This window comes from Apodemus sylvaticus, chromosome 6, assembly GCF_947179515.1.
Source record: "Apodemus sylvaticus chromosome 6, mApoSyl1.1, whole genome shotgun sequence".
Classification (NCBI taxonomy): Eukaryota; Metazoa; Chordata; class Mammalia; order Rodentia; family Muridae; genus Apodemus; species Apodemus sylvaticus.
The window spans coordinates 138,928,153-138,953,607 of NC_067477.1; the positions used below are offsets into that span (position 1 = coordinate 138,928,153).

A 25,455-nucleotide genomic window follows, 5' to 3' on the forward strand; every position below is an offset into this window, starting at 1 on the left:
ACAACCTATCACATCCTCGAACATATGTGAACACACAGATGTATACACACACATACCACAAGCATTATGAACAAAAGTACACATGCACACACACACACTCATACATACATCTACACTCAAAAGTACCTTCTTTTTCAAGACATAAAAATCTAATCTTCTTATAGTAATGAATAAACGTAATGAAAAATACATTAATAATAATGTAATAAGAACAAAATAAATGACCCCTGCCAACTGTTATATGATAAATGTATGTATATATGTACAAGTACATGTACATATACACATATATATTCTTAAATGAGCTGTAGGAATGAACTGTACGTGGGTGAAAACACCCACACCCCCACACACAGTCACTTAAGAGAGCTCTAGTATGCACCAAACACTATGTAAAATACTACCAAAATGGAAGATGGGATATGGCACATGCATAGTCTCCTGTAGGCAGTGTTTGGCATCAAAGCAAATAAGCCCTTAGCTGAACATTATCTGAGATAATCTGCACAGACTGCATGGTCCCAGGTAGAGTGGAAGTAGAGGAGGAAGCCAATCAAGAGAAGTAAGCAACTTGGACAAGAAGGAGGCACACAGTTCATTCGGGAATCACACTACAGCAAGTTTAGGTATCATATTTCAGAGTGTATAAGGAACAAAATATACCACATACATCAGATACCCTATTACATCAAATTGTTGAGGACTTCTGTGTTGAAAGAAAAGACGAGAGGTAGCTGAGAATGCGAGTATCAATGAAAGCGCCTAACAAGTTTACTAAGAGAAACATAGAAGCAAATGAGGAGAGATTTTTCATGGTGACTGTGAGACCAAGTCAGAGGGCTGGCACTGAGGAACAACTTTCCTTGGCTTTACAAGACCAGAGTTTGCAGGGATTCAAGCACAGGGGCTGAGATCTCTGCAAGTTTGCTCACAGGTGGTGAATTCCAGTCTACAGTCACAGCTACCACAGTATCCTTTCCCACTTCATCCCACAGAACAGGGTGAATGTCATCAGATTAGTTTTAGGAGCTTGGGTTTTATCTTTAGTACTTTAACAACACAGATGATGCTTCCAAGGTCTTGAGTTCCACAATTATTGTCACTGTCAATAAAACACATATGCCTGACACTAAAACCAGTATAATTACTCCTGTGATGTCTCTCATGGCTGAGACACCTTTCCGTTTTGAACTTAGAGAAATGGAGTGCTTCCCCAGAATAGAACCTAAGAGAGAAGATCTGTGATGAAAGGCTTCAAAGATGAAACTACAGCTTCAGTAACACAATTTTGATTAAATGTTACTACACTGCCTACATAAACTTGAATCCTTGGTACAGACTCTTTCAGGTTAGGAATTCAAGCATCCATCAAGAATTAGCAAAAAGATATGCCAAGAACTTAAGCCGTTAGACTTTGAGAAATTTCAGAAAGTAAACAACCTGCTTTAGACAGCAGAGTGTACAGTATCAACAATGTTCTGAGACACAGAGATCCAAAACTATTGACAGGAAACCATCCAAATACCAAAATACACAGAGAACTGCTCAAGTTAAGAAACCAAGCAAAATGTACTTTTTATTTTCCACTGCTTACTCACCCCATCTGGTCTTCTCTTTAAAGGGTCATATGTTATGTATTTATAAGATGCATTCACACCTATGCGAACACAGTTTCCACTGTCTCCAGAAAATGCAGCCTCCTTGTCCATGACCCATTTTTTTTAAAAAAAAATCTTTCTATATGGCTGAATCATTTTATAAAACTTATTCAATTTAAAACAATTTCAAGAAAGGAAATGTCTTTGTACCTTCCTTTCTTATCAAATTCTGGGAAGACTGAGTCATACACTCCATAGGTAATTTTCTGAGAGATGTGAATTTAGATTATTAGAGTCATTAAAATCACACATTCCAGAAGTCCTATGGATAGCACATTATTTATACATGTATTTTATGCTGCCACTACGTATGGTACTACTGAGGTAAAACAAACAAATATACAAACAAAAACCCACCACAACACAGATCTGCAGAAGAGACTGTAATTCCTCGCTATTAAAGGATTCTATACATTTGAATTGCTATAGTAAATCTCATTAAGGACAACAAATGCTTTTTTTTGGAGAAAGGAAAAAGAATTGCCAGACAGGTACATTTTCTTCCCAGCAGTATTTTGTCCCCTTAAAATGTGAATTATTTTTAGTGCAAGCACAACATTTCTTTTTCATTGTGACCTTTTTCTGGACTGTGCACATTCCCAGTGAGCCTCTGCCCTCTTCCATACAATACTGGAAGAGCTTGGTCTTTACTATTAATCTTATAGCAAGTTTTCATGCTGTGGGCTTTGTGCACGTTCTCATGCTTTTCTTGTACGTCTTCTAATGGTCCTCAAAGATTAGACTGTAGCGTCTGACATTGTCTAGCATCTTCTAAATATCCTCAATAGGACAGTGGTAGTCTGTATTGTTTATGAGTACAGAATGCCTCATTGTTTTATCTCTTGTTATTCTCTGTTTATCTTTTCTATGCTTGAACATCTCCCCAACCTGCCATTTGCACTTCTGTGTTGGCAGAAATGTTGCCATTTCCAATCAATCTACCAGGAGATGGGGTGAGGTGCAGGGCTTCTTTTTTTAAAAAACTAATTCATATAAATTTATTTGTTAATGTATTTAACATTTATTATGACCATTACACTGAAAAATATTATTTAAACAAAATAAATTTGGAAATATTTTGCCTGATATCTTATTTAAATGTTCAATTATTATTTCTGAAGGCCTGCCATATGTAGAAAATTCCCATCTTTATTTCACAATCAGTCCCCTTTCATGCTAGAGCAGTATATGAATGACAGTCTGCCTTTGACAGCTCAGTCTGAGACTTTAACTGTGTTTAGAAGTGGTAATGGAACAGCTGAAACTATGAGCACATTTCATACAGCTTAGATCTTAGAATTAACATCTTAGAACAAGAAGTCAGAGGAGGTTTGGAATATTCATGGTGTCAGTTCCACTTGATATTAACTTCCTTGGAAATCTGGATATTATAGAATTTATTAAGTATTGACACTGCATAGATATCTTGTGTAAGAGAATGGGTTGAAGATATTCTTTGACTAGGTATTGTATACGAAAGAAGTTATTTAAACTATCCACTCCTATATATTCTTACTTTTAAATGAATGAAAATGTGATAATTTGATTATTCCATGCATAACATTCATAAAACACAAGCAACCAGACACTACAATTTATCTTAATTGGGTTATGAAATGAAAGGACATTGACTTGAGCTACACAAAATTTTGTAGTTCTTATACAATGGAAAGACATATTCATGACAACATAGGATGTAAACAGTCTCAGTCTCAGCCAGGACTTACTTCCAAACACGAAGAGCAGTCTTTAAATAAGACCTCCGAAAACCTAAGCTATTTCTTTCAAACTTGACATGAACAGTATTGTAATGCATTATACTTTGAGACAAGATTGACTCTGTTTTCCATAGTTATTTAAGTTATCCAAGGAACCTTCAATACATATTGCTGTTGATTTGCTTTAAATATCATAAGTGCAGTACTTAGAAATACATGGATGACTAAATGTTAATGAAACTCAACATAGTCACAATGAGATTCTGACAGCATATATAACTCATGAGGAATATTATTCAGTCTTAAATAACAGCAAATCATCTAACAGCTATCCATACTATCCATAGAGTTCTAAGAGGGAGAGGAATATTGTTTAGATCCAAGTTTTCTCTCTGTGTTAGGATTCAGCTCTATTAGTTCAGATCTACAGACTCAGTCAGTAGATATTGGTTTCTCTTTTCAAACAAACAAAAGCAACATGAAACAAAGCTTATGATATTTCTAAATGTCATGATAAAAACAGTGAGTCACATGTGTTTCAGCCTTGTTTTGGTGAATATTTGTAATTCAAAACCAAAGAATGTACTTATACCTCTCCAAAAGTTTTTTCCCTTGGCAAAGTTTAGAATTTTGAAAATAGTTTTTTAATAGTCAAGTCCTAAAGCCATAGCACCAAATACCAGTGTGGTATATTACTCCAGTATGGGAAAAGAAATGATTGAAGCTGAACAGTAATTTGGCACACTACACTCACAAAATGTTACTATGTTTGCTATTTTCCCTGTGATCATAGTCAGTCATCTTCTACAAATTGATGTTAAATTAGCAGAAAAGGACAACACACTAGTTTCTTGGCAATGAGAATGCATGCACACATGAATAGGTAGAATTTAAATGTTTCATAATAAATGGAAACTCCTAATACAGACTTAGAATATAGCGAAAACCTGAAAAATAGTTTACAAAAAAATTTACAGCCATCTGCTACTTAAAATAATGTGCGGTAGTACAACATGCTGTTTCCCTTATACTTGAAACAAGGAAATGATAATGTCCAGTCCAGGGCAACAGGTACATTCCATGGCGTGAAACAGTTTAAACAGATATCAAATATGAAACTACATCTCTTCATGCAAATAAATAGAAAGAGATGTGTTTCAGGTGGGATGGAAGCATCCAGCAGGTGGAGAAATTAGCATGTTCAATGGTGAGGAACCTGCAAATGTGAAGCGGAGGGTGCCCGGGGATGTGACTTGCCAGGAACACTCCATATGGACAGGATTCTGCAATATCTACGTGTGGAAATGAGGACCAGAGTCTGTCCCTGGGGGTCATTAACTCCAGACTAATGAGGCTTGAATTCTTTTGGCCACTGAAGCCACACTAGAGATCTCTTTGCAAGCTTCAAATTCTCAGTTTCCCTTGACTTAGTAAGTTCCTATTATCACAAGTTACCCATAGTGTATTGTACTCAGATATATGATCCAAAATGGGGATTCATCCTATCAACAGTCAACAAACCCCAACACTACTATGGACGACAAGAAGTATATACCAAAAGGAGCATGCCATGGTTGTCTCCAGAGGGGCCCTGCCAGAGCCTTACAAATACAGAGGCAGATGCTAGCAACCAACTATTGGACTGGGTATGGGGTCCCCAATAGAAGAGCTGGAGGATGGTCCAGAGGAGGTGAAGGGATTTACTGCCCCATGGGAAGAAAAATGATTTTGGCCACCCAGACACCCCAAGACTCCCAGGGACTGAACCATCAACCAAGGGGCACACATGGTTCCAGCCAAAAATGTGGCAAAGGAAGGCCTTGTTGGGCATCAGTGGGAGGAACGACTGTTCCTTGGTCAGGTAAAGGCTCAACTGAGGCCCGAACAAAGGGAAACCAAGGGCAGGGAGGGAGTGTGTTGGATGGAAAGGCATATCTGTGGAGGCAGGGGGAAGGAGGAGGGAGAGGGGTTGGAGATCTTAGGGGAGGGGGGATATAGATATCAGGAAAGGTTTCACCATTGGCAATGTAAATGATGATATTCAATAAAAAAATGTTGTTCCCAGGAGAATAATATATAGTGCTTTACAGAGATAAACCAGGCAGAGATTAGATGAAAGAGAGTAATTGCTGATAAAATTCCTATAGAAATTCAGAGGGGTAAAGAAAGAACTGATTGGAAGAATCAATCAGGAGATGTTGATGACATTTAAACAAGGAAGAATAAAAATAGGAAACGGAATGGATTGGAGGAGAGAGGAATAGGAGTTGAGCAGCAATGAAAACATTACTATAAAAAGTCGAAATCATGATGATCCAAGAAACTGGAATTCATTTGATCCTGTCTTGGAGAAGAGTGGAATGCATAACCCTGTCTCTCCCCCTCCCCAACAGCTTTCAATTGTTTTCTTAGTGAGGACATCTCTAGGATGGCAATTCTCCAAGGATGAAGGGGTTTATAAAAACCCACATAGCTTTCAAAATAGCCTCTAGCATCACTTTACAAAGATGCCTGTGTTTTGAAAGATTCTTTTCAATTCAATTAATTAGTATGATTTATCCAAGATCTTACTTGCAAGTTATAAAGTATTCCCATCATCCCACTGGTAATTATGTCTCCAGGCTAATATAAATAAAAATGTCTAGTTACTCAAATCCAATCTGTAAACCATCTCAGATATATGACACTTAGAAGTTCTACAGGGGCAGAGGTTCTCATCTCCACACAGTATGGTTTGGGTTTTTTTAAAATGAAATATTTATTTCCATGTTTTCTTTTTGGGGATTATAATCACAGAATTCCTGGATCAGTCACTGAGATAGGAATAAAACAAGAGTAAGAGATACCCTCCCTGCCTCTAAGTTTCTTGTTTGCTTGTTTGTTTTTTAATTGTAAAGTTAACCTTAATGCAAGAAAAGGTGTTTGCTAAAATCACAACACTGCTTTTTTTGCTTCCTCCAGAAAAAACAAAGGAACAAAACAAAATTTCAACAAAAACAAAAGAACCCCATTGAGATGGGGAGAGATGATAAATGTAAAAGGTAGAAAAGTCTGTCAAGATGCTCAGTCCTTATCTATTACTTGAAGTCTTTCTCAATAATAATTATTACTGTTTTATATAAATTATAGCTCTTTTAAAATAAGATGTAAACACTAATGTTTATCTACAAATCCTCATCACAGGAGAACATCAATGTTCAAATCATGCGAACACTTTGCATTTCCATTAACCTAGTATGAAGTTAAGGCTTTATCAACATGCAAGTATTCAGAGAACTCTCAAACATAATTCAATGCTGATTCATGCAAGAGACATATCAGGAAACATATTTATTGAATGACATTTACCCATTTACAAGAAAATAACAACTAGACTTATCATGGCTGTCCCACTTCTGTCACTCAAGAGCTGCATTTAAATAGTTTCTGCAAAAACTAATTTGAAGACAGCCTGATACCTAAGGTCAGATATGCATGTTTCTTAGGAAATAACTCATAAACACATATAGAAAACTGCATTCTTCGTATTCACTGGTGTGGTGATGCACAGTCTGACACAACCAAATAGCAACTGTTGTGTAAAACATAGGAAATGGCTTAGCAGAGTTTGGCAGAGGATGTTCTTTAGCAAAATGAAAAATATTTTCATACCAAAAAGACCTCTCTACTAACACATGTAGTCATACATCTGTCAAGATTGAATTCGGGATTGAAATTTTGCAATAATAAAATCATAACAAATTCTCAGTCTTCTGGTTGTCCTTGAAAGAAGGTTTGCATCAGTTTTGAACAGGAGCAAATGCAGGCCATCACTGGTCTACAGATAAACACATGTTGTTATTCAAAGAATTGTAAGAGTTGTTTAAAATTGTCTTTGCTTTTTGTATATGTAAATATAAATTATTTGTCTGAGTTTATTTATATAACTCACAAAAGATTGTTCTTAAGACTAATCTGATTTGCAGATATAAGGTATATGTAAATGGATGATCATTTTAATGTATTTTTTATGTATTTTTACTACTTTTAACTACTATATACTAGAGAAGATGATCCTATAAAATCAGGAGTCAGATATTTCTGCATTCATAGTGGTTTGACCATGAAAGATCCTTTAAAACAATTCTTTATTATTTTACATTTTTGTTGTATTTGATCATATCTGCCCCTCATTGCTTCCGGTCAAATGCCCCCAGGGAGCCCGACTTGACTTCTTTTCATTTTTATGTCTTATTATTAACCACATGAGTCCAATTTTTGCTGACCAAAAATGCTACACATGGGTGTAGGATTTTTTAAAGTATTGTTATTTATTTTACAATTATTTTCTCTGACAGCTTCATAATCATATGATGAATCTTTGTTACTGTAAAACCTATTGTCCTTTCTTACCTCCTGCTAAAACCTTATTTCTCCTCAACAAGTGTCCTTCCTGCTTTCATGTGTAAACAGCACTATCTACACAGCATGGAATGAAGATTATTTACTGGAGCCCAGCCAGGTAACTTGTCCAGGGTCATACACTGAAGAAATATGACAACACCTTTCCTTGGCCACCATAAATTTCTAATGGCTTCTCAGGGAAGTGCAGTATATGTTTGCTTTGTTCTTTCTATAATCAATATTTTGGGCAGAAACCAAAAACAGCTGAAGAATTGTACTATATTTGCAGTTATAACCATTTGGTTCCATGATTTATTTTAGTTTGAGCCTATCTTTGCAATTCACATATTTTCTGACAAAGGAAAACAAACAAACAAACAAAAAACAACAAAAAACTCTAAGGTATCTTTAAATGCAAAATAAACTTTTGCCCCTTCTCTTTAGGCCAAATCTTCAACTATCACATCTCTTTCCCCATTTTGCTACAACTTTGGCATCTATAACCCAAGAAATGCATGTAGGCTACTTGCCAAATGTGAGGCTTCATTGTGGATACTCTAAACAGTCAAAGATGTATTGATCATTTCGGTGAAGTCCTATGAAGCAAGACCTATGTGAAAGTTCCATAACCAGAATTTTCCTGTTTGCCAGCTAATTCTGACTTAAACTGTCCAGATTCTGATGCAGACTCCTGGAGAAGACTGTGATAGAATGTGAGGTCCACCTTTCTGGTCATGCAATATGGTGAGATTAAAGTGGATAATTCAAGTAGATAAAAGACAAGAAGGAGGTCTTGAAGAACAATGATTAAGCATAGTGTTTTAAAAGTAAATGGGGATGAGTGGGCTTACGTAAGATGTAGAAAGATGGAATAACCCAATTTCTAACATGCATAGAAGCCAGGATCCTCAAGATATGACCTGATAAACTTAAAAACTACATAGCACAAAGCAATAGGAAGTTTCAAAACTTTGCCAAGAATCCCACATATAGGAAATTAACAATGTTCTTTTCAATAAGATAGCTAAGTAACTAACAAAAGAGAAATACAACACTTGACAATTAACTACTTCGATTAAAAATAATTTAGCTTAGGAAAACAGCCCTGAAGTAAAATGGGCATTTGTGTGTGTGTGTGTGTGTGTGTGTGTGTGTGTGTGTGTGTGTGTGACAACAATTGAGGGCCACATCTTTAACAGTCCAATTGCAGCCAATATAAGAACTTATATTTTTATACCTTGTGAAGCAAGCAATATCTGGACACAATAAGAAATATCTATCTACATTTGAACAGTTACTCACGGTCATTGCAGAGTGGGCCACTGAAGGAAGTCATGCTACAGTCACAGCTGAAGCCGTCCCATTGCTGCAAGCATACGCCTTGATTTGAGCATGAGTCCTCTTGGCAGGTTGTGCTGGGCCCTGTAAAACATTCCAAAAGACACATAGATTCTTTTAGTTCTTATTTTTGTGGTTTGTTTGTTTGTTTGTTTGTTTTTAAATCCAGAGTGTTCTTTATATGAGCTAAATCACATATAGTAGTTGCCAACACATTAAATTACATGTTCAAGCTAGTTTTGAAAGTTCACACAACTAGTCTAGGATCTGAAAAGTTTAACATGAAGGCGTTCTTAAGCTTCAAATAAAAGAAAAATACATCATAATTTTAACTAAGCCAACAGATAGTTAAAGGAAGTGGATAGTTTCTAATAGGGGCATGGTGGTAGCAGGTAATTTCATTCTATCATTAATGATTGTCTATCACCATTTGGTCTTTAAAAATGAATGGATCTCCTTAACGTCTTACCAATGAGTAGAGATGCCATGAGAAATGAAGATTGTAGGATCATGAAATTGAGATAAAGATTGGTAAAAATAAACAAACTTATGGAAAAATGCCCTGTGAGATCTGGCCGCTTCCACACATACACTATGGCTGAGGTCATGATTCCTCGGTGTTCTGGATAGGTATGTTGGCAAGTATCAATTCACATGCTTTGACAATATCATGCAGGTAACATAAAATGATTAACAACATTAGTGGCATGCCCCTGTTGAACACACATGGAAAAGGAGTGCTATTCTGTCTCTAAAGAATTATAACTAAACATTGAAAAACAAGGACCAGAAAGGTGTGATCAGAGCACTAAAGTCAGTAACTGTACAAACATGTCCAAGACTGAAAGCCTTTATGCAAGCTATGCTACAAAATGGAGCTTCTTGCACAATGTCCAAGAAGGAGAACATTAAATCTGAACCCAAAAAACAATTACTAAAAAGATTAAAGATGTTATTGTGGGTTTCAGTGTATGCTGGGGTTTCAGTCTTGTTTCATACACACAGGGCTATCTACCTTGCAAGTCAGCTTTCATCAATGCAACTTTGTCAGCAAAATTAAAAAAAAAGCAAAATATATTTAATGTTAGTAAGCAATATGGAAATGGGGCAAACAGAATGTTTAAATTCAAAAAAGCATGCTGCTATAAAGGGAAAAATGCTATGTATAGCAAACAAATTAATATCAACAGCCATAAATCTTAAGAGAAGCCAAAAATGAGAGAGCAGTGTAATTTTTAGAAGCTTACACTACATATGTGTATATATATATATATATCATGATTAATCTAGCCAATGGCACAATGAGGGACAATGTAAAGGGCTCTGGTGACCCCTACTGTCCTGCATAGCTCTGTGTGGGCTCCTTAAGCACTTTGCTTATTGGGACATGCACTACGCTGTGTCATGTGTATACACATTTCATATTATGGTCCTTACAGAGAATGGACTTCTATGTGGGCTTCTCCCTCTTTATTTGTGAAAACTTTCATTCACAGCTCCAACTTAGTAATGGATTAACTGCTCTTAGCTCTGCTTTGTTGTGATGCCAAACACCAGAATTCATGAGACATTTGAAATGCTTGAAGAAAATCATAAGGATAGTAGAAACAACTTCCAATATAGTTCTCCTTAGAGAACATTCTTTTTATAAGTTTCCAGGATATCATGTTCATTGCCACTCTTAAAAAGGTGGGTATGTGTGATTTATAGATTCAAGAATGTTCTTTTTATTGCCTATACTTTCCTAACTGTATTTATATCTGATAAACGTCCTTGTGAATAATTATTACAGAAAACACCAGTTAAAAGAATTTACAAAAATTAAAAGGGGACACAAGCATATAATTCGTTTAAAAGGTATAGACAATAATTTCTTAATTCAGGTAATAATAAGTACATTTTTCTAAAAAAAATAAACATGAAAACAGACTTCAAACAATAGTGATGGCCAATGAGACCATAGTTTAGTGAATAAATATTTTTTCTGTAATTAATCTTTATATAAAACTGTTGTTTTTTTCAAATGAAATTTAACCTGTATCATACAAACATATGTATGTTATGATTTTCTCAGTTAAGGCATTGTTCACAGGAAATTACTAAAGTAATCCTAACTGATGTGTACTTTTACAAATACAAGATCTATAAATATCAATTATGTAATAAACATTAGTGTTGTCAGATAATAATTAAAACACTAATAGTGTTATAAATAACAATGGTGATAATAATAATCTTCCAGGAGAACTGAATATACAATTATTTCAACTTAAGCATGAACAAACTTGCTCACTATTTGCTGTGTTCCAAAGACATTTGAGTGGTCTACAGATTAATAGCTGACAGTGTTAGAGACTAAAAACAGTATATATCCATTTAAAGAAATATAAATTTCTTGAAACAATAAATGATTGTCTTTCTTCCCCAGATGAGAATCAGGTATAAGGGAGTCTTTTGTTATGGAGAACTTGCTTTATCAAGTACTTATCTACTTTTTTTTTGTTTTGTTTTGTTTTTGTTTTGTTTTTTTTTTATTCGATATAATTTATTTACATTTCAAATGATTTCCCCTTTTCTAGCCCCCCCCACCACTCCCCGAAAGTCCCGTAAGCCCCCTTCTCTTCCCCTGTCCTCCCTCCCACCCCTTCCCAGTTCCCCGTTCTGGTTTTGCCAAATACTGTTTCACTGAGTCTTTCCAGAACCAGGGACCACTCCTGCTTTCTTCTTGTATCTCATTTGATGTGTGGATTATGTTTTGGGTATTCCAGCTTTCTAGGTTAATAACCACTTATTAGTGAGTGCATACCATGATTCACCTTTTGAGTCTGGGTTACCTCACTTAGTATGATGTTCTCTAGCTCCATCCATTTGCCTAAGAATTTCATGAATTCATTGTTTCTAATGGCTGAATAGTACTCCATTGTGTAGATATACCACATTTTTTGTATCCACTCTTCTGTTGAGGGATACCTGGGTTCTTTCCAGCATCTGGCAATTATAAATAGGGCTGCTATGAACATAGTAGAGCATGTATCCTTATTACATGGTGGGGAATCCTCTGGGTATATGCCCAGGAGTGGTATAGCAGGATCTTCTGGAAGTGAGGTGCCCAGTTTTCGGAGGAACCGCCAAACTGCTTTCCAGAGTGGTTGTACCAATTTGCAACCCCACCAGCAGTGGAGGAGTGTTCCTCTTTCTCCGCACCCTCTCCAACACCTGCTGTCTCCTGAATTTTTAATCTTAGCCATTCTGACTGGTGTAAGATGAAATCTTAGGGTTGTTTTGATTTGCATTTCCCTAATGACTAATGAAGTTGAGCATTTTTTAAGATGCTTCTCCGCCATCCGAAGTTCTTCAGGTGAGAATTCTTTGTTTAACTCTGTACCCCATTTTTTAATAGGGTTGTTCGGTTTTCTGGAGTCTAACTTCTTGAGTTCTTTTCTGACTGCCCTAAGAACTGAAAAAGTAGGATCAAGAACTGAAGGCACCCTGTTTTTATTAACACACCAGTTACATGACTGTTTTCTGGGGAAGAGTTAAATTTGATGAGAGAACTTTCTTTGAAAGAGATAATATTTTGGCTATGTCTAATTTAATTGCTATTTCTAAAACCATGTGAATCTCATCAATTACACCTACGAGAAATGTATACAAACTTATTCTTAGAATAGAAATGGACAAATTAATTTTGGAATGAAACCATCAGTGAAAGATGTTATCAGAAAGACAGGAATGTGATGATATTCCTAAAGTAAAGGAAAACATGAGAAGAAATGAGAACTGCTTAGGTAGAGATTTGAAAGCTTCCTCTCCACACGGGCAGACTATTCTATCAGCTACCACAATGGCTTTAAATATTTGGAAGCTAACTTAAGGACATCAAAGAGAGACCTATAATTAAGTATCCTAGAAAAATTGCCTACTAAATTAGGTTGGAAACAACAGCAAGTGTTATTACTATAAGTATTTGGTATGCAGTCTTGCTCCCATTAATCTCCCTTCCATCCTTCACTAACAGAATTTGTTAGGGTGAGGCCCCTTATATTTGTGACCTCTTCCTGTCTTGTGGTTGCTGAGCTGTCTCTTTCAGAAAGCACTTGCCATGCCAACTGCAGGAAGGCTTACTTCTGAAAAGAAGTATCCAAAAACTGTAGTTAACTTTCCCCTAAAATATATAAACCAACAAATGACCCAGTCTCACTTACTAGACCATTTCTAAGTAACAAAAATATATCTTACATTATTTTGTTCTTCCACTAGGAATACTTCATTTGTTTAGTAATCATGTTTTCTAAACAATATTAGAAACCGCATAGCCTTTTTTGTTTTGCAAGTGTTATGTCAGAAATTTTAAATAAATAAGTAAATATGGTGATGACACTAAAGTGATTTTGATAAAAGACCTCTATGAATACTCGTACTCTCTTTTATTATTTCCATGGCATGAATTTAAGTTAACTTCTGAGAGAAATAGACACTTACAAGAGGGAAGAATTGATTTCTATTTTAAAAGTTGCATAGACTTATTTAAGTCTTATTAAATACTTAATAAGTCTTATTTAAGACTTATTAATAAGAAAGGATTCATGATGTCCTAGAAAGAGGATTCACACTTCCTTTTTTCTTTTCACTCACACAGCATTCCTTATAAATCTAAACTTTCAAAATGGATCAAGCTATGTTGAAAATTAAAGGAGAAATAGTAACACATGCAGAACCATATAATTCCTGATAATGTGATTGAATTACACTTATGGAGGTAAAATTGCCTCAAAAAATTTGGATGTTGAAGTTAAAATTTCATAAAATGAAAGCAGCAGTCAAAAAATAATTCCTATACCTCTTAATCTGATAGAAAGGATGAAAAATGTACAGGAGTTGAGTTCATATCTGAAGCATTGTACAGTAGCCCCAGATAATATAAGAAACCTGTTCTTGGCAAAACAGATAATATATTGCTTGCTATCAGATACATAAAAATCAATTACTGATCTGAGACTGGGTGTCGGAGCCCTATTCTTATTTTTCATTCCAGTGAATTTAAAGATTTCAAAATGGGTTAAAATACATTATAATTACTGGAATAAATATTTTTCTATTTTAAATGGGTATCAGATGCTATAATTATAGCATTATAGAACTGATTCATATGCTAGTTAGCCAAATTAAGATCTTTTAAGAAGAAATGACAAGGGCTGTAGGTACAGCTCCTTTTTATATTAGACGTTAGTATTTTCTTGCAAATAATTCAGAAAACTTAAGACTTATAGAATAAAATATTCAAAGCATGAATAAGGATTTCTAAGCTCTAAGTAAAAACACTTCTAGCTAGCAAAATTTTTCTGGCTGGTAGGGTAGGGTTGCTTTAATTAAATGTATATTTTGTTTGTATTTTGTAGTGTGAAAACAAATATAGTACCTTCACATCCTCTCTCAATTTGCCCGTTGCAGAAAAGAGCATCAGAGATGAGATCTGGAAGCCTGCCATTCAAGTCCACAGATGCCAAGCAACCTTGAAAGCCTTCTTTGGCATGAACCAGTTTCGGCAAAGATTTGTATGTTTCTTTAGCCACTCCTCCAATATACAAGTCACCTGTGGAAAGATCAATTAAATTATTACAAAAGTATCACCATTGACCACACAGTATGATGAGGATAACAAAAGACATGGTGTTATTTTATATGAAATGAACAAGGTAAATGTATGACATACTTTACTTTCATAAAAGTACAAGTTAATGTAACATTTGAATGATGAATTAGCAGCTGATATTTTTCCAGATGCTACTAGCGAAAGTACTGTATGGATTCACTAGGCTGTCATTGAGTAAAGAGTGTAGCCAAGGGGATAAAGATACGTGTACAACATCCAACCCAGGTACTTGATAACTCTATATTCTGAGGCAGTTTCTCAAGTTATCAGAAAGTCCATTTTCAAAACAGAATAACAAAATCTACCCTTTTTGTTGCTTTGAGGAACGAAACATGTGACATTTAAGAATCTCTTGCCAATGTGAAAGTATGAAATATATCAAGTGGAGGGTGTTATTGTAGAATAAAACTTCCTCCGGCTTCTGAGTCTTCCTGTTGTTTCTTAATTCAATACCAGAATCTGCAATACTTTACTGATTAAAGTCATATCCCAGCTTGCCATGTCTGCCAAGGTGAAGACACCATCTCCCGATACATGCTAGAGAACAAGCTGCACTCAGGCCACTTGGTAAGAACCCTCTCCCACTTCTGCAGGCCCAGAGCTGCTGCTGGGGGTCTGGCAGGAATCAATACCCAGCAACCACCAAAACCCCTGTGCTCCTGAATACAACTCCCCTTCTGTTCCTTCTGTCTTTTCCTCTGCCTGACCTTTCTGCTGTGGCAGAATCTTGCCAGGTCTGCCACAGTGACGACACCATCTCCTGAAACTTCCTAGAGAACTGGCCTCACTCAGGACATTTGAGAACCAGCCCCACTTAGAGCATTTGGAGTACAGAGAGGCCTGGGAGCACAGGAGACCTGGTCTCCCAGGAGTGCCTACAAACATGTGTGCATAGAGAGAAAGGGAATCCCAGGAGTACAAATACACAGGCTTGCAGGACAGGGAAGCCACAGTCAGAGACAGCAAGACCAGCTAACACCTGAGATAACTAGATGGCAAAAGGCAAATGCAAGATCATTACCAACCATCAAAACCCAGTTCTCCCAACAACAACAACAAAAAGCCCAGGACCAGATGGATTTAATGGGGAATTCTATCAGATCTTCAAAGACGAGCTAATACCAATATTCTCCAAATTATTCCACAAAATAGAAACAGAAGGAACACTACCAAATTCATTCCATGAAGCCACAATAATGCTTATACCAAAAGCAAACAAAGACCAAATAAGGAAAGAAAACTTCAGACCAATTTCCCTTATGATCATTGATGCAAAAATACTCAACAAAATTCTGGCCAACCAAATCCGAGAATGCATCAAAAACATATTTCACCATGAGCACGTAGGCTTCATTCCAGGGATGCAGGGATGGTTCAATATCTTGAAATCCATCAATGTAATCTACTACATAAACATACTCAAAGAAATAACCACAGGGTCATTTCATTAGATGCTGAAAATCTTTTGACAAAACTCAGCATCCCTTCATGATAAAAGTCTTAGAGAGATCAGGAATTCAAGGCCCATACCTAACCTTATAGAAGCAATATACTACAAACGAGTAGCCTACATCAAACTAAATGGAGAGAAACTTGAAGCAATCCCACTAAAATCACGGACCAGACAAGGTTGCCCACTCTCTCCCTATCCATTCTCTATAGGACTCGGAGTCCTAGCCAGAGGAATTAAACAACAAAAGGAGGTCAAACGTATACAAAATGAAAGGAAGAAGTCAAATTATCACTATTTGCAGATTATATAACCGTATACTTAAATAACCCTAAAAAATTCTACTAGACAACTCCTAAAGATGATAAACAAATTCAAAAAAGTGGCTGGATATGAAATTAACTCAAAAAACAACAGTAGCCTTCCTCTACTCAAAGGATATACAAGCTGAGAAAGAAATTAGGGAAATGACACTCTTCACAATAGTCACAAATAATATTAAATACCTTGGTGTGACTCTAACCAAGCAAATGAAAGATCTGTATGACAAGAGCTTCAAGCCTCTGAAGAAAGAAATCGTAGATCTCAGAAGATGGAAAGATCTCCTATGCTCGTGGATTGGCAGGATTAATATAGTAAAAATGGCCATCTTACCTAAAGCACTCTACAGATTCAATGCAATCTGCATCAAAATTCCAAATCAATTCTTCATAGACCTAGAAAAAGCCATCTGCATATTCATTTTTAATAACAAAAAAACCCAGGATAGAGAAAGCTGTTCTCCACAACAAAAGATCTCCTGGGAGAATCACCATCCCTGACCTCAAGCTCCACTACAGAGCAATAGTGATAAAAAACTGTATGGTATTGGCAAGGAGCAATTACGGAGACAAAGTATAGAGCAGGGTGGATAGATGCCCCAGCATGGGGAAGTCGAGGAGTGGTAGGACGGAGTGGGTTGGGTGGAGGGGCTTATTGGATGCAGGGAGTGGCAGGATGAGTTGGGGGTTTTCAGGGAGGCGAAATAGGGAAAGGCTATAATATTTGAAATATAAATGAAGAATATATTCAATAAAAACATCATATTCTGCACTGTCAATTTGTTTGCTTTTTCTTTTCTTTTCTTTTCTTTCTTTCTTTTTTTGAAATTAAGTATTCTTGCATAATCTCCCCCAGTTGGTTTATTTCTTCCATCCTCTCTTGTGTATCCTCCTGCCCCCTTTTGAAACTATGGCCTCTATTACTTTCAGTGTGTCAGGTTTTATGTGGAGGTCCTTGATCCACTTGGAGTTGAGCTTAGTACAAGGAGAACCAGCACCATTTGTTGAAAAGGCTATTTTTTGTCAACTGGATGTTTTCAGCTCCTTTGTCAAAGATCAAGTGACCATAAGTGTGTGGGTTCATTTCTCAGTCTTCAATCTTATTCCATTGATCCACTTGCCTGTCATTGTACCAATACCATACAGTTTTTATCACTATTGTTCTGTAGTAATGTTTGAGGTCCAGGATACTGATTCCCCCAGAAGTTCTTTTACTGTTGAGAATAGTTTTAGCTATCCTGGGTTTTTTGTTATTCCAGATGAATTTGAGAATTGCTCTTCTTAACTCTATGAAGAACTGAGTTGGGATGAGGACATGGGCACAGGGGAAAAGTTCCTGAACAGAACACCAATAGCTTATGATCTAAGATCAAGAATTGACAAATGGGACCTCATAAAATTACAAAGTTTCTGTAAGGCAAAGGACACTGTCAAAAGGGCAAAACGGCAACTAACAGATTGGGAAAGAATCTTCACCAACCCTAAATCCGACAGAGGGCTGATATCCAATATATACAAAGGACTCAAAAAGTTAGAACCCAGAGAACCAAATAACCCTATTAAAAATGGGGTACAGAGCTAAACAAAGAATTTTTACTTGAAGAATTTCGGATGGCTGAGAAGCACCTTAAGAAATGTTCAACATCATTAATCATTAGACAAATGCAAATCAAAACAACCCTGAGATTTCACCTCACACCAGTCAGAATGGCTAAGATTAAAAACTCAGGAGACAGCAGGTGTTGGCAGGGGTGTGGAGAAAGAGGAACACTCCTTCACTGCTGGTGGGATTGTAAGATGGTACAACCACTTTGAAAATCAGTCTGGCGGTTCCTCAGAAAACTGGACATGACACTTCCGGAGGATCCTGCTATACCTCTCCTGGGAATATACCCAGAGGATTCCCTGGCATTCAATAAGGACACATGCTCCACTATGTTCATAGCAGCCTTATTTATAATAGCCAGAAGCTGGAAAGAACCCAGATGCCCCTCAATGGAGGAATAGATACAGAAAATGTGGTATATTTACAATGGAGTACTACTCAGCAATTTAAAAAAATGAATTCATGAAATTCTTAGGCAAATGGTTCTAAGTGGAAAATATCATCCTAAGTGAGGTAACCCAATCCTAAAAGAATACACATGGAATGTAGTCACTGATAAGTGGATATTAATTAGCCTAGAAACTCTGTGTTTGTGTCAAGACACAGTTAGCATATCAAATGATACTCAAAAAGAGTGAAAGAGAGGGCCCTGGTTCTGAAAGTGTTGATCCAGCATTATAGGGGAATATCAGGACAGGGAAATGGGAGGGGGGTGATTGGGAAAAGGGTGGAAAGAAGAGGGCCTATAAAAAAGATGGGGAAAGAGGAACTGGAAAAGGGGAAAGCATTCAGAATGAAAACAAAGAATATAAAAAATAAAAAATTAAAAAATTAAAAATAATAGAAAACCAAACAACCCTATTAAAAAATGGGGTACAGAGTTAAACAAAGAATTCTCACCTGAAGAACTTCGGATGGCGGCGAAGCATCTTAAAAAATGCTCAACTTCATTAGTCATTAGGGAAATGCAAATCAAAACAACCCTAAGATTTCATCTTACACCAGTCAGAATGGCTAAGATTAAAAATTCAGGAGACAGCAGGTGTTGGAGAGGGTGTGGAGAAAGAGGAACACTTCTCCACTGCTGGTGGGGTTGCAAATTGGTACAACCACTCTGGAAATCAGTCTGGCGGTTCCTCCGAAAACTGGGCACCTTACTTCCAGAAGATCCTGCTATACCACTCCTGGGCATATACCCAGAAGACTCCCCACCATGTAATAAGGATACATGTTCTACTATGTTCATAGCAGCCCTATTTGTAATTGCCAGATGCTGGAAAGAACCCAGGTATCCCTCAACAGAAGAGTGGATGCAAAAAATGTGGTATATCTACACAATGGAGTACTATTCAGCCATTAGAAACAATGAATTCATGAAATTCTTAGGCAAATGGATGGAGCTAGAGAATATCATACTAAGTGAGGTAACCCAGTCTCAAAAGGTGAATCATGGTATGCACTCACTAATAAGTGGATATTAACCTAGAAAACTGGAATACCCAAAACATAATCCACACATCAAATGAGGTACAAGAAGAAAGGAGGAGTGGCCCCTGGTTCTGGAAAGACTCAGTGAAACAGTATTCAGCAAAACCAGAACGGGGAAGTGGGAAGGGATGGGTGGGAGGACAGGGGAAGAGAAGGGGGCTTGCGGGACTTTCGGGGAGTGGGGGGGGGCTAGAAGAGGGGAAATCATTTGAAATGTAAATAAATTATATCGAATAATAAAAAAAAGAAAAAAAATTAAGAATAATAGTAATAAAAAGAAACCATGGCCACTTTTTCTTTAGTTGCTACTGTTAAACACACACACGGCCTGGTGGTGGTGGGGCATGCATGACTTTAATCCCAGCACTTGGGAGGCAGAGGCAAGCAGATTTCTGAGTTTGAGGCCAGCCTGGTCTACAAAGTAAGTTCCAGGACAACCAGGGTTACACAGAGAAACCCTGTCTTGAAAAAAAAACCCTAAATAAATAAATAAATAAATAAATAAATAAATAAACACACAGACTGCACACACATGTGTACACATGGCACACATCCTCTAACTATATATATATATATATATATATATATATATATATATATATGTATATGTATATATATGTAGAGAGAGAGAGAGAGAGAGAGAGAGAGAGAGAGAGAGAGAGAGAGAGAGAGAAACTTGCTTATTTCTTTAATGTTACTTGTTATGTATATAATTTCAGGGCCAAAATAGGCACTGGGATCAATCAGGGGGCTTATCTCTTGGACGTGCTATTCCTTTTGCTCTCAGCTTTTTTAGTTGTCTACAGTTGTCATGGTGGAGCCTTGTGAGATAGTTGCCTTCCATATTGGTATGTCTATTGCTATTGTCCTTGACAGCTTTTTTAAGCAGCCATGTCATTGAGGTATCATGGTAGTAGTTTTCTTGTCATTTTAGAAGACACAATCTCGCAGCAGCATTCCTTTTTTTTTTTCACTCTTCTGCCACCTTTCTCAGTGTTGCTTGAGTCTTAGGTGTAGAATTTGTGTTACACAAGTATCATTTAGGGTTAGGCAGCCTATAATCTTTTGTTCTTTTTACTTTTACTAGTTGTAGGTTTTTTTTTGTTTTGTTTTGTTTTGTTTTCGTTTGAATATCTTCTTCACTGGCTCAATCCTTTTATAGTCTAACTTATATATTTCTTCACATTTCTGTACTAAATTAAAAACAACACCACTTTTAACTCTGTGTTACTTTGGAATTTTTAAAGAAGTAACGTTTCTTTATAAATGTTATTAACATTTGTCCCTGATTCTCTTGTCGTTTCAAATGAAACATTTGTTTTGCTTTGTTGTCTACATGCTCCTAGGTTTAGGTTTCTTCAACTTTTCAAGCAGTATTGGAATACCTGTTTTATTCAGTCTATAGATTAGTCACAGTTACCAGATGATATTCAGTCAATGTAAATGATGAGTTCAATACACAGCATGAGGAGGGTGACCTCAGAATACTGTAATCTTCAGTTCCAGACTGCAAGTTCTGCTAACACATATCTGCCAGCTACTTCTGTATCTTTTCTGTCCATGAAATGTCTCTTTTACCTTAATCACCCTAACAACATGTCACTCAGTATAATTTTACTAGTCTTAAAAAATGAGTGCATTCATAATGCTCATCTAAGCTGCTGTGCTGTCTTTATGAGATTGAGAGCAAGAACTGGTATTCACAACATTTTTTTTAAATGTAGTAAGGAAATCCTTGGTCTTCAAGTCAGGCAGTTTATGTCCTCTACCAGTGTTCACAAACAATCATAAGCTAAGATACTAAATTTTAAGTAGAGGAAAATAAAGTTCTAAATCAGACACTCTGAATTTTGTTGGTGAGAATATTGAGAATGAAAGAATGTAGCTTCATTAATGCCACAAAACCTCAAGAACTGAAAATCTGCCTTCTTGCTCTACCATAAAAGTTGTTTTCATTGGGACAGCTTACCACTGATATTATTTGTGCAAAAAGTATTGAACGCGTTTCTCTCCCATCCCCTAAATGACACTGGCTAAGGCATTGCCCTTGATATTTAAGGATGGCACAGTGTTCATTGTACAATATTAATATTTTAATTTTATTTGGTTATTATCTCCCTCATTTCCATCCTCTCCTTTGTTTTTTCACTCACTTAGCCATTGTGTTTTAGATGCCACAGAAAGGACATGAATCATAAACCAAAGGCATAAAATTAGCTTCCTGTACTTGACTTTTCAAACCTAGATTCTTCTATGAATGTGATGAATATATAGACATTTACATAAGGAAAGTAAAACTTTCTTACACTGCAACTGGGCAAGCAGAAACTATAAAAGCCTAATCCTGGATGCATAGACATTGAGCAATTTCAAAGGAGGCACTGCCTTCTAATGCAAAAGCCAGCACCTGCTGGGTATCAATAATGCAGGCAGATTAAGGAGAATAATATAGATGGAGGAGGTTTCCTCAGGAGAACCCAAAAGCAGAAGCAAGATCCTGTGGGTGAACGCTTTCATGATAGATTAACTATCTGGAAGTTTATACTGCTCCATAGAATGCTCCATTCTCCACACTATTTTGGGAGCAGTGGAACAGTTTCCAGGTGTCCCAGCAATAGCAGACCAAGTTTGACATGGGTATGCCACATCATAAGAATATAAAAGCTAGACAGCAGTTCAGTAGGCACCTGGATGGGGACTGAAAATATCTGAGACCAACTCTGAGGTTTCTACTTTCCAAAAGATTGGTATAGTGGGAGTGTCTGGTAGCCAACACTGTAAAATAGAAATTACACAAGGGAGAGAAGGAAAACAGAATTTTTCAAGTTTTCATTTTCATTAACTCAAAGAATCACAGCTCAAAATAGAAATCAAGAGAAATTAGAAAAATATAAATTGGAAAAACTTTCTTTTTTGAACACTGGAAAATATTAACTGAGGTTTATACTTTAGTGTATCTAATATCAATCTAATACCAATGGAAGAATATGCTCCCTACACTCACTCACTTAACTAAATTCTTCAGGGTGCCTAAATTCTTGTTCAGGACTAAAAACAAAGTGTTAGCTAACAATGTGGGACTGAATGAAGAATTCTTAGCATTGCCTTTAAGAGGTTTAGATATAGGACTTAAGACTGAAAACTATCCAAGTATTGTTAGACACCGCTATGCTTATTTCAGAAGCCAACCTCCTGGAAGCTGCCTAAACCTGCAGGACAACCAATAAATGTTATTCTACACTCTATAGGCTGAACTTATGCAGGGAACTAAAGAGTCAAGAGAAATAAAAATGGTAAAGGTGATTCTAAAGAAAGCACACTTCTGTTCCTTTCTGCCTTCTACCATGAGTCCTATTTCCTAGTTAGTAAGCTTTTTGCCTGATTGCTAGTGGAAGAAAAGTAGGAATCTTCTTTCTCTGCTACAAAAGAGCTGAAAACCTCACATTAAGCAATGCAGGATTTGATATGGGCCTTATACATTCAAGGTGGGTGGGTCAGTATTTATAACCCTGAGTCTAATTCTCACTTTCACTACTGAAGCTGCACTTAGCTCCCCACAATTATTACTGTCTTTATAAACTTTTCATATGCTTGAGAGTGGTCTGGAGGTTCCCTGGTGGACTTCCACATAAAGAGAACAAAGGAAACGCTTAAGTGGACTCAGCCCCATGTACTTTACCACCTCATCAAAGATGCAGCATATCCTTTTGATCCTTGGAGAGATGGAAGGGAAGTGACCATTAGCAGTAATGGGTCCTTGCAGGTAAAAGTCTTGTGCTTACAAAGGAGGATATGCTTCTTAATGACCCTCTGTGTGAACAGGATCTGGATGGACATCCATTAAAAGCCAAGTTTCCTATGTAGTTGAGTATCACCTGCTGCCTTCCCCCTTCCCAGCAACCCACCAGATTGACTAGATGTTTGCACTCCTGACCTTTAAGTGGACCATATACAGAAAAAAAAATAGTTGGGACATTTTCAGCAAATATTGTTTCAAACAAGCATCATGGAGCCAGGCACCAATATAGGGGTGTGGTAAGATTCTTAAAGAAATCTCAATAATATACTAATATCAAGAACCATAAAAACAGAAGCACTAAGCAGCTCTCAATACCATATCTGAAGCTAGAGTCAGTGAATAACCCCTAGCATCTGTGCATAAATGAGTAAAGAGAAATTGTGGGCAAGCTTTGTAGTTATAGAAGCGCTGACTCCAAGGTTATGAGCTGGGCTCAGAGAGGAGAACAGGGATCAAAGCTAGGATCCTTTGCAGAACTACAACCAAAAACAAATGAGGTGGTGAAAGTGATTTCTTTCTCTTTCTGAAAACAGGGAGCAGAAGGCAATTAGAGCAAGTATCCCAGCAGCCTTACAGCAGCAGAATCTAAGTGTCAAGGTATAATTAGTTCTTTGACTCAGCTTTACTGTTTATTCATATGTACTTTGCCTCTTAAACACCTCACTTTTATTTTAACTGAAAAGAACATACATAAAAAGACACATGCTTTATAGATGTGCATAGTTATGATTACAGAAATATGGGCTTGCAAATTATCAGTTAGGGGGAATTAAACTCATACACTCTCACTTGTTTTCCTACAGCTTCACTGAAGAAAAAAAATGTAATTTTAGATGCAGTGTACTCTAATCCTTTCATCATTTCTTGTGATTCACTGTTAAAAATGATTGAATCCGCCTACACTGGTTTCTGAACCTGATCTATAAGCAGAGTTCCCTTCCCTTTCTCCAGGGTACAACCAACCTCCGCTCTTAAATCTGTATCCGTATCTTTAGTTTTAACATTGTTCCACCACAAAGAAACGCCTGCAGATCATATCTTTCCCCCAAAATATTAAGAAGAATATTTTTGGAGAGAAAAATAATCTGAGTGTATTTGTATGAAAGTTGTTCTTGGTTAAAAGAAAATCATCTGTAATCTTTGAGGATAAACACTTGTATATTAACTTTGTTTTCTAGAAACAGAATATCAAATTGATCTTTCCCATAACTGTTTAAAATGAAGTATACTAAATTATTAAAAGAAAGAGGATAGGAAATAGAGGATATTTTTCAAATAAATCTGAGATTTTGAGTTGATAAATCTGTATAATGAGTATGTAAGCCTCATATACCCAAGATCATCAAATTATGCTAGATATTTACCTTTCAGCCAAAGGAACAATTTAAGTGTACACTTTTTCTGAGATGTAATATCTGTGTCTTTAACAGTTCCCTTTGAGAAACATTGAAGCTAACTTTAGAAATTTTTTGTTGAAGAGATGTCAAATAGATACCAGTCCGATTAAAGAGATATCCTTAAACTTCAGATATCACAGTCTATACATGAAAGGTCTTATCCTACAGTACTCTAAGTTTGATTCTGTAAGAAATGCCTGTAAAATCTTATCTCCAAACTTATCTTGGATAGGGCTTTCAAAAATAATTGTCCCCATCACTGGAAAAGTAGATCTTGAATATGTCTTGATTTATATGAATCAAATTGTGAGTCTTCCTTCTACTCAGAAAAAAAAAAAACAAACAATTGCTAAGCTCTGTTGTGTATCTCATGCCTGACCTATTGCTACAAGTAACTTTGCCAACTCCTCTGATATTGTTCCTCCATTTTTACTCTCATTTCTCATTCTTGCTGACCTTTTTCTTTTTTCCTCCAGTAACTCACTGTCTGGTAACTCTGCCTCTCCACACCCTTCCTATTGCTGACACATCAACCTTCCCATTGTGTTGTAGATCATTATTGCTGTTCTTATTATTAATATATGTGTGTGTATATGTATTTGTAGATGTGCACTTACCATAGGATGTGTGTAGATTTTGGAAAAC

General features: G+C 36.5%; 1 protein-coding gene across 27 annotated transcripts in view; it reads right to left on the reverse strand.

Moving 5' to 3' along the window:
• Nucleotides 1-25,455, reverse strand: part of Nrxn1 (neurexin 1) — a 1,158,653-nt gene that overhangs the window by 550,820 nt on the left and 582,378 nt on the right. For 21 of the 27 annotated variants that reach the window (XM_052186621.1, XM_052186620.1, XM_052186611.1 and 18 more), the window contains 2 exons: nucleotides 14,517-14,690; nucleotides 9,062-9,181 (listed from right to left, as the gene is read on the reverse strand). In XM_052186621.1, coding sequence (XP_052042581.1) covers nucleotides 9,062-9,181; nucleotides 14,517-14,690 — 294 coding nt within the window. Of the gene's footprint in view, nucleotides 1-9,061; nucleotides 9,182-10,112; nucleotides 10,140-14,516; nucleotides 14,691-25,455 lie in introns of all 27 variants that reach the window. The other 6 variants (XM_052186607.1, XM_052186606.1, XM_052186613.1 and 3 more) reach the window with 1 other exon arrangement.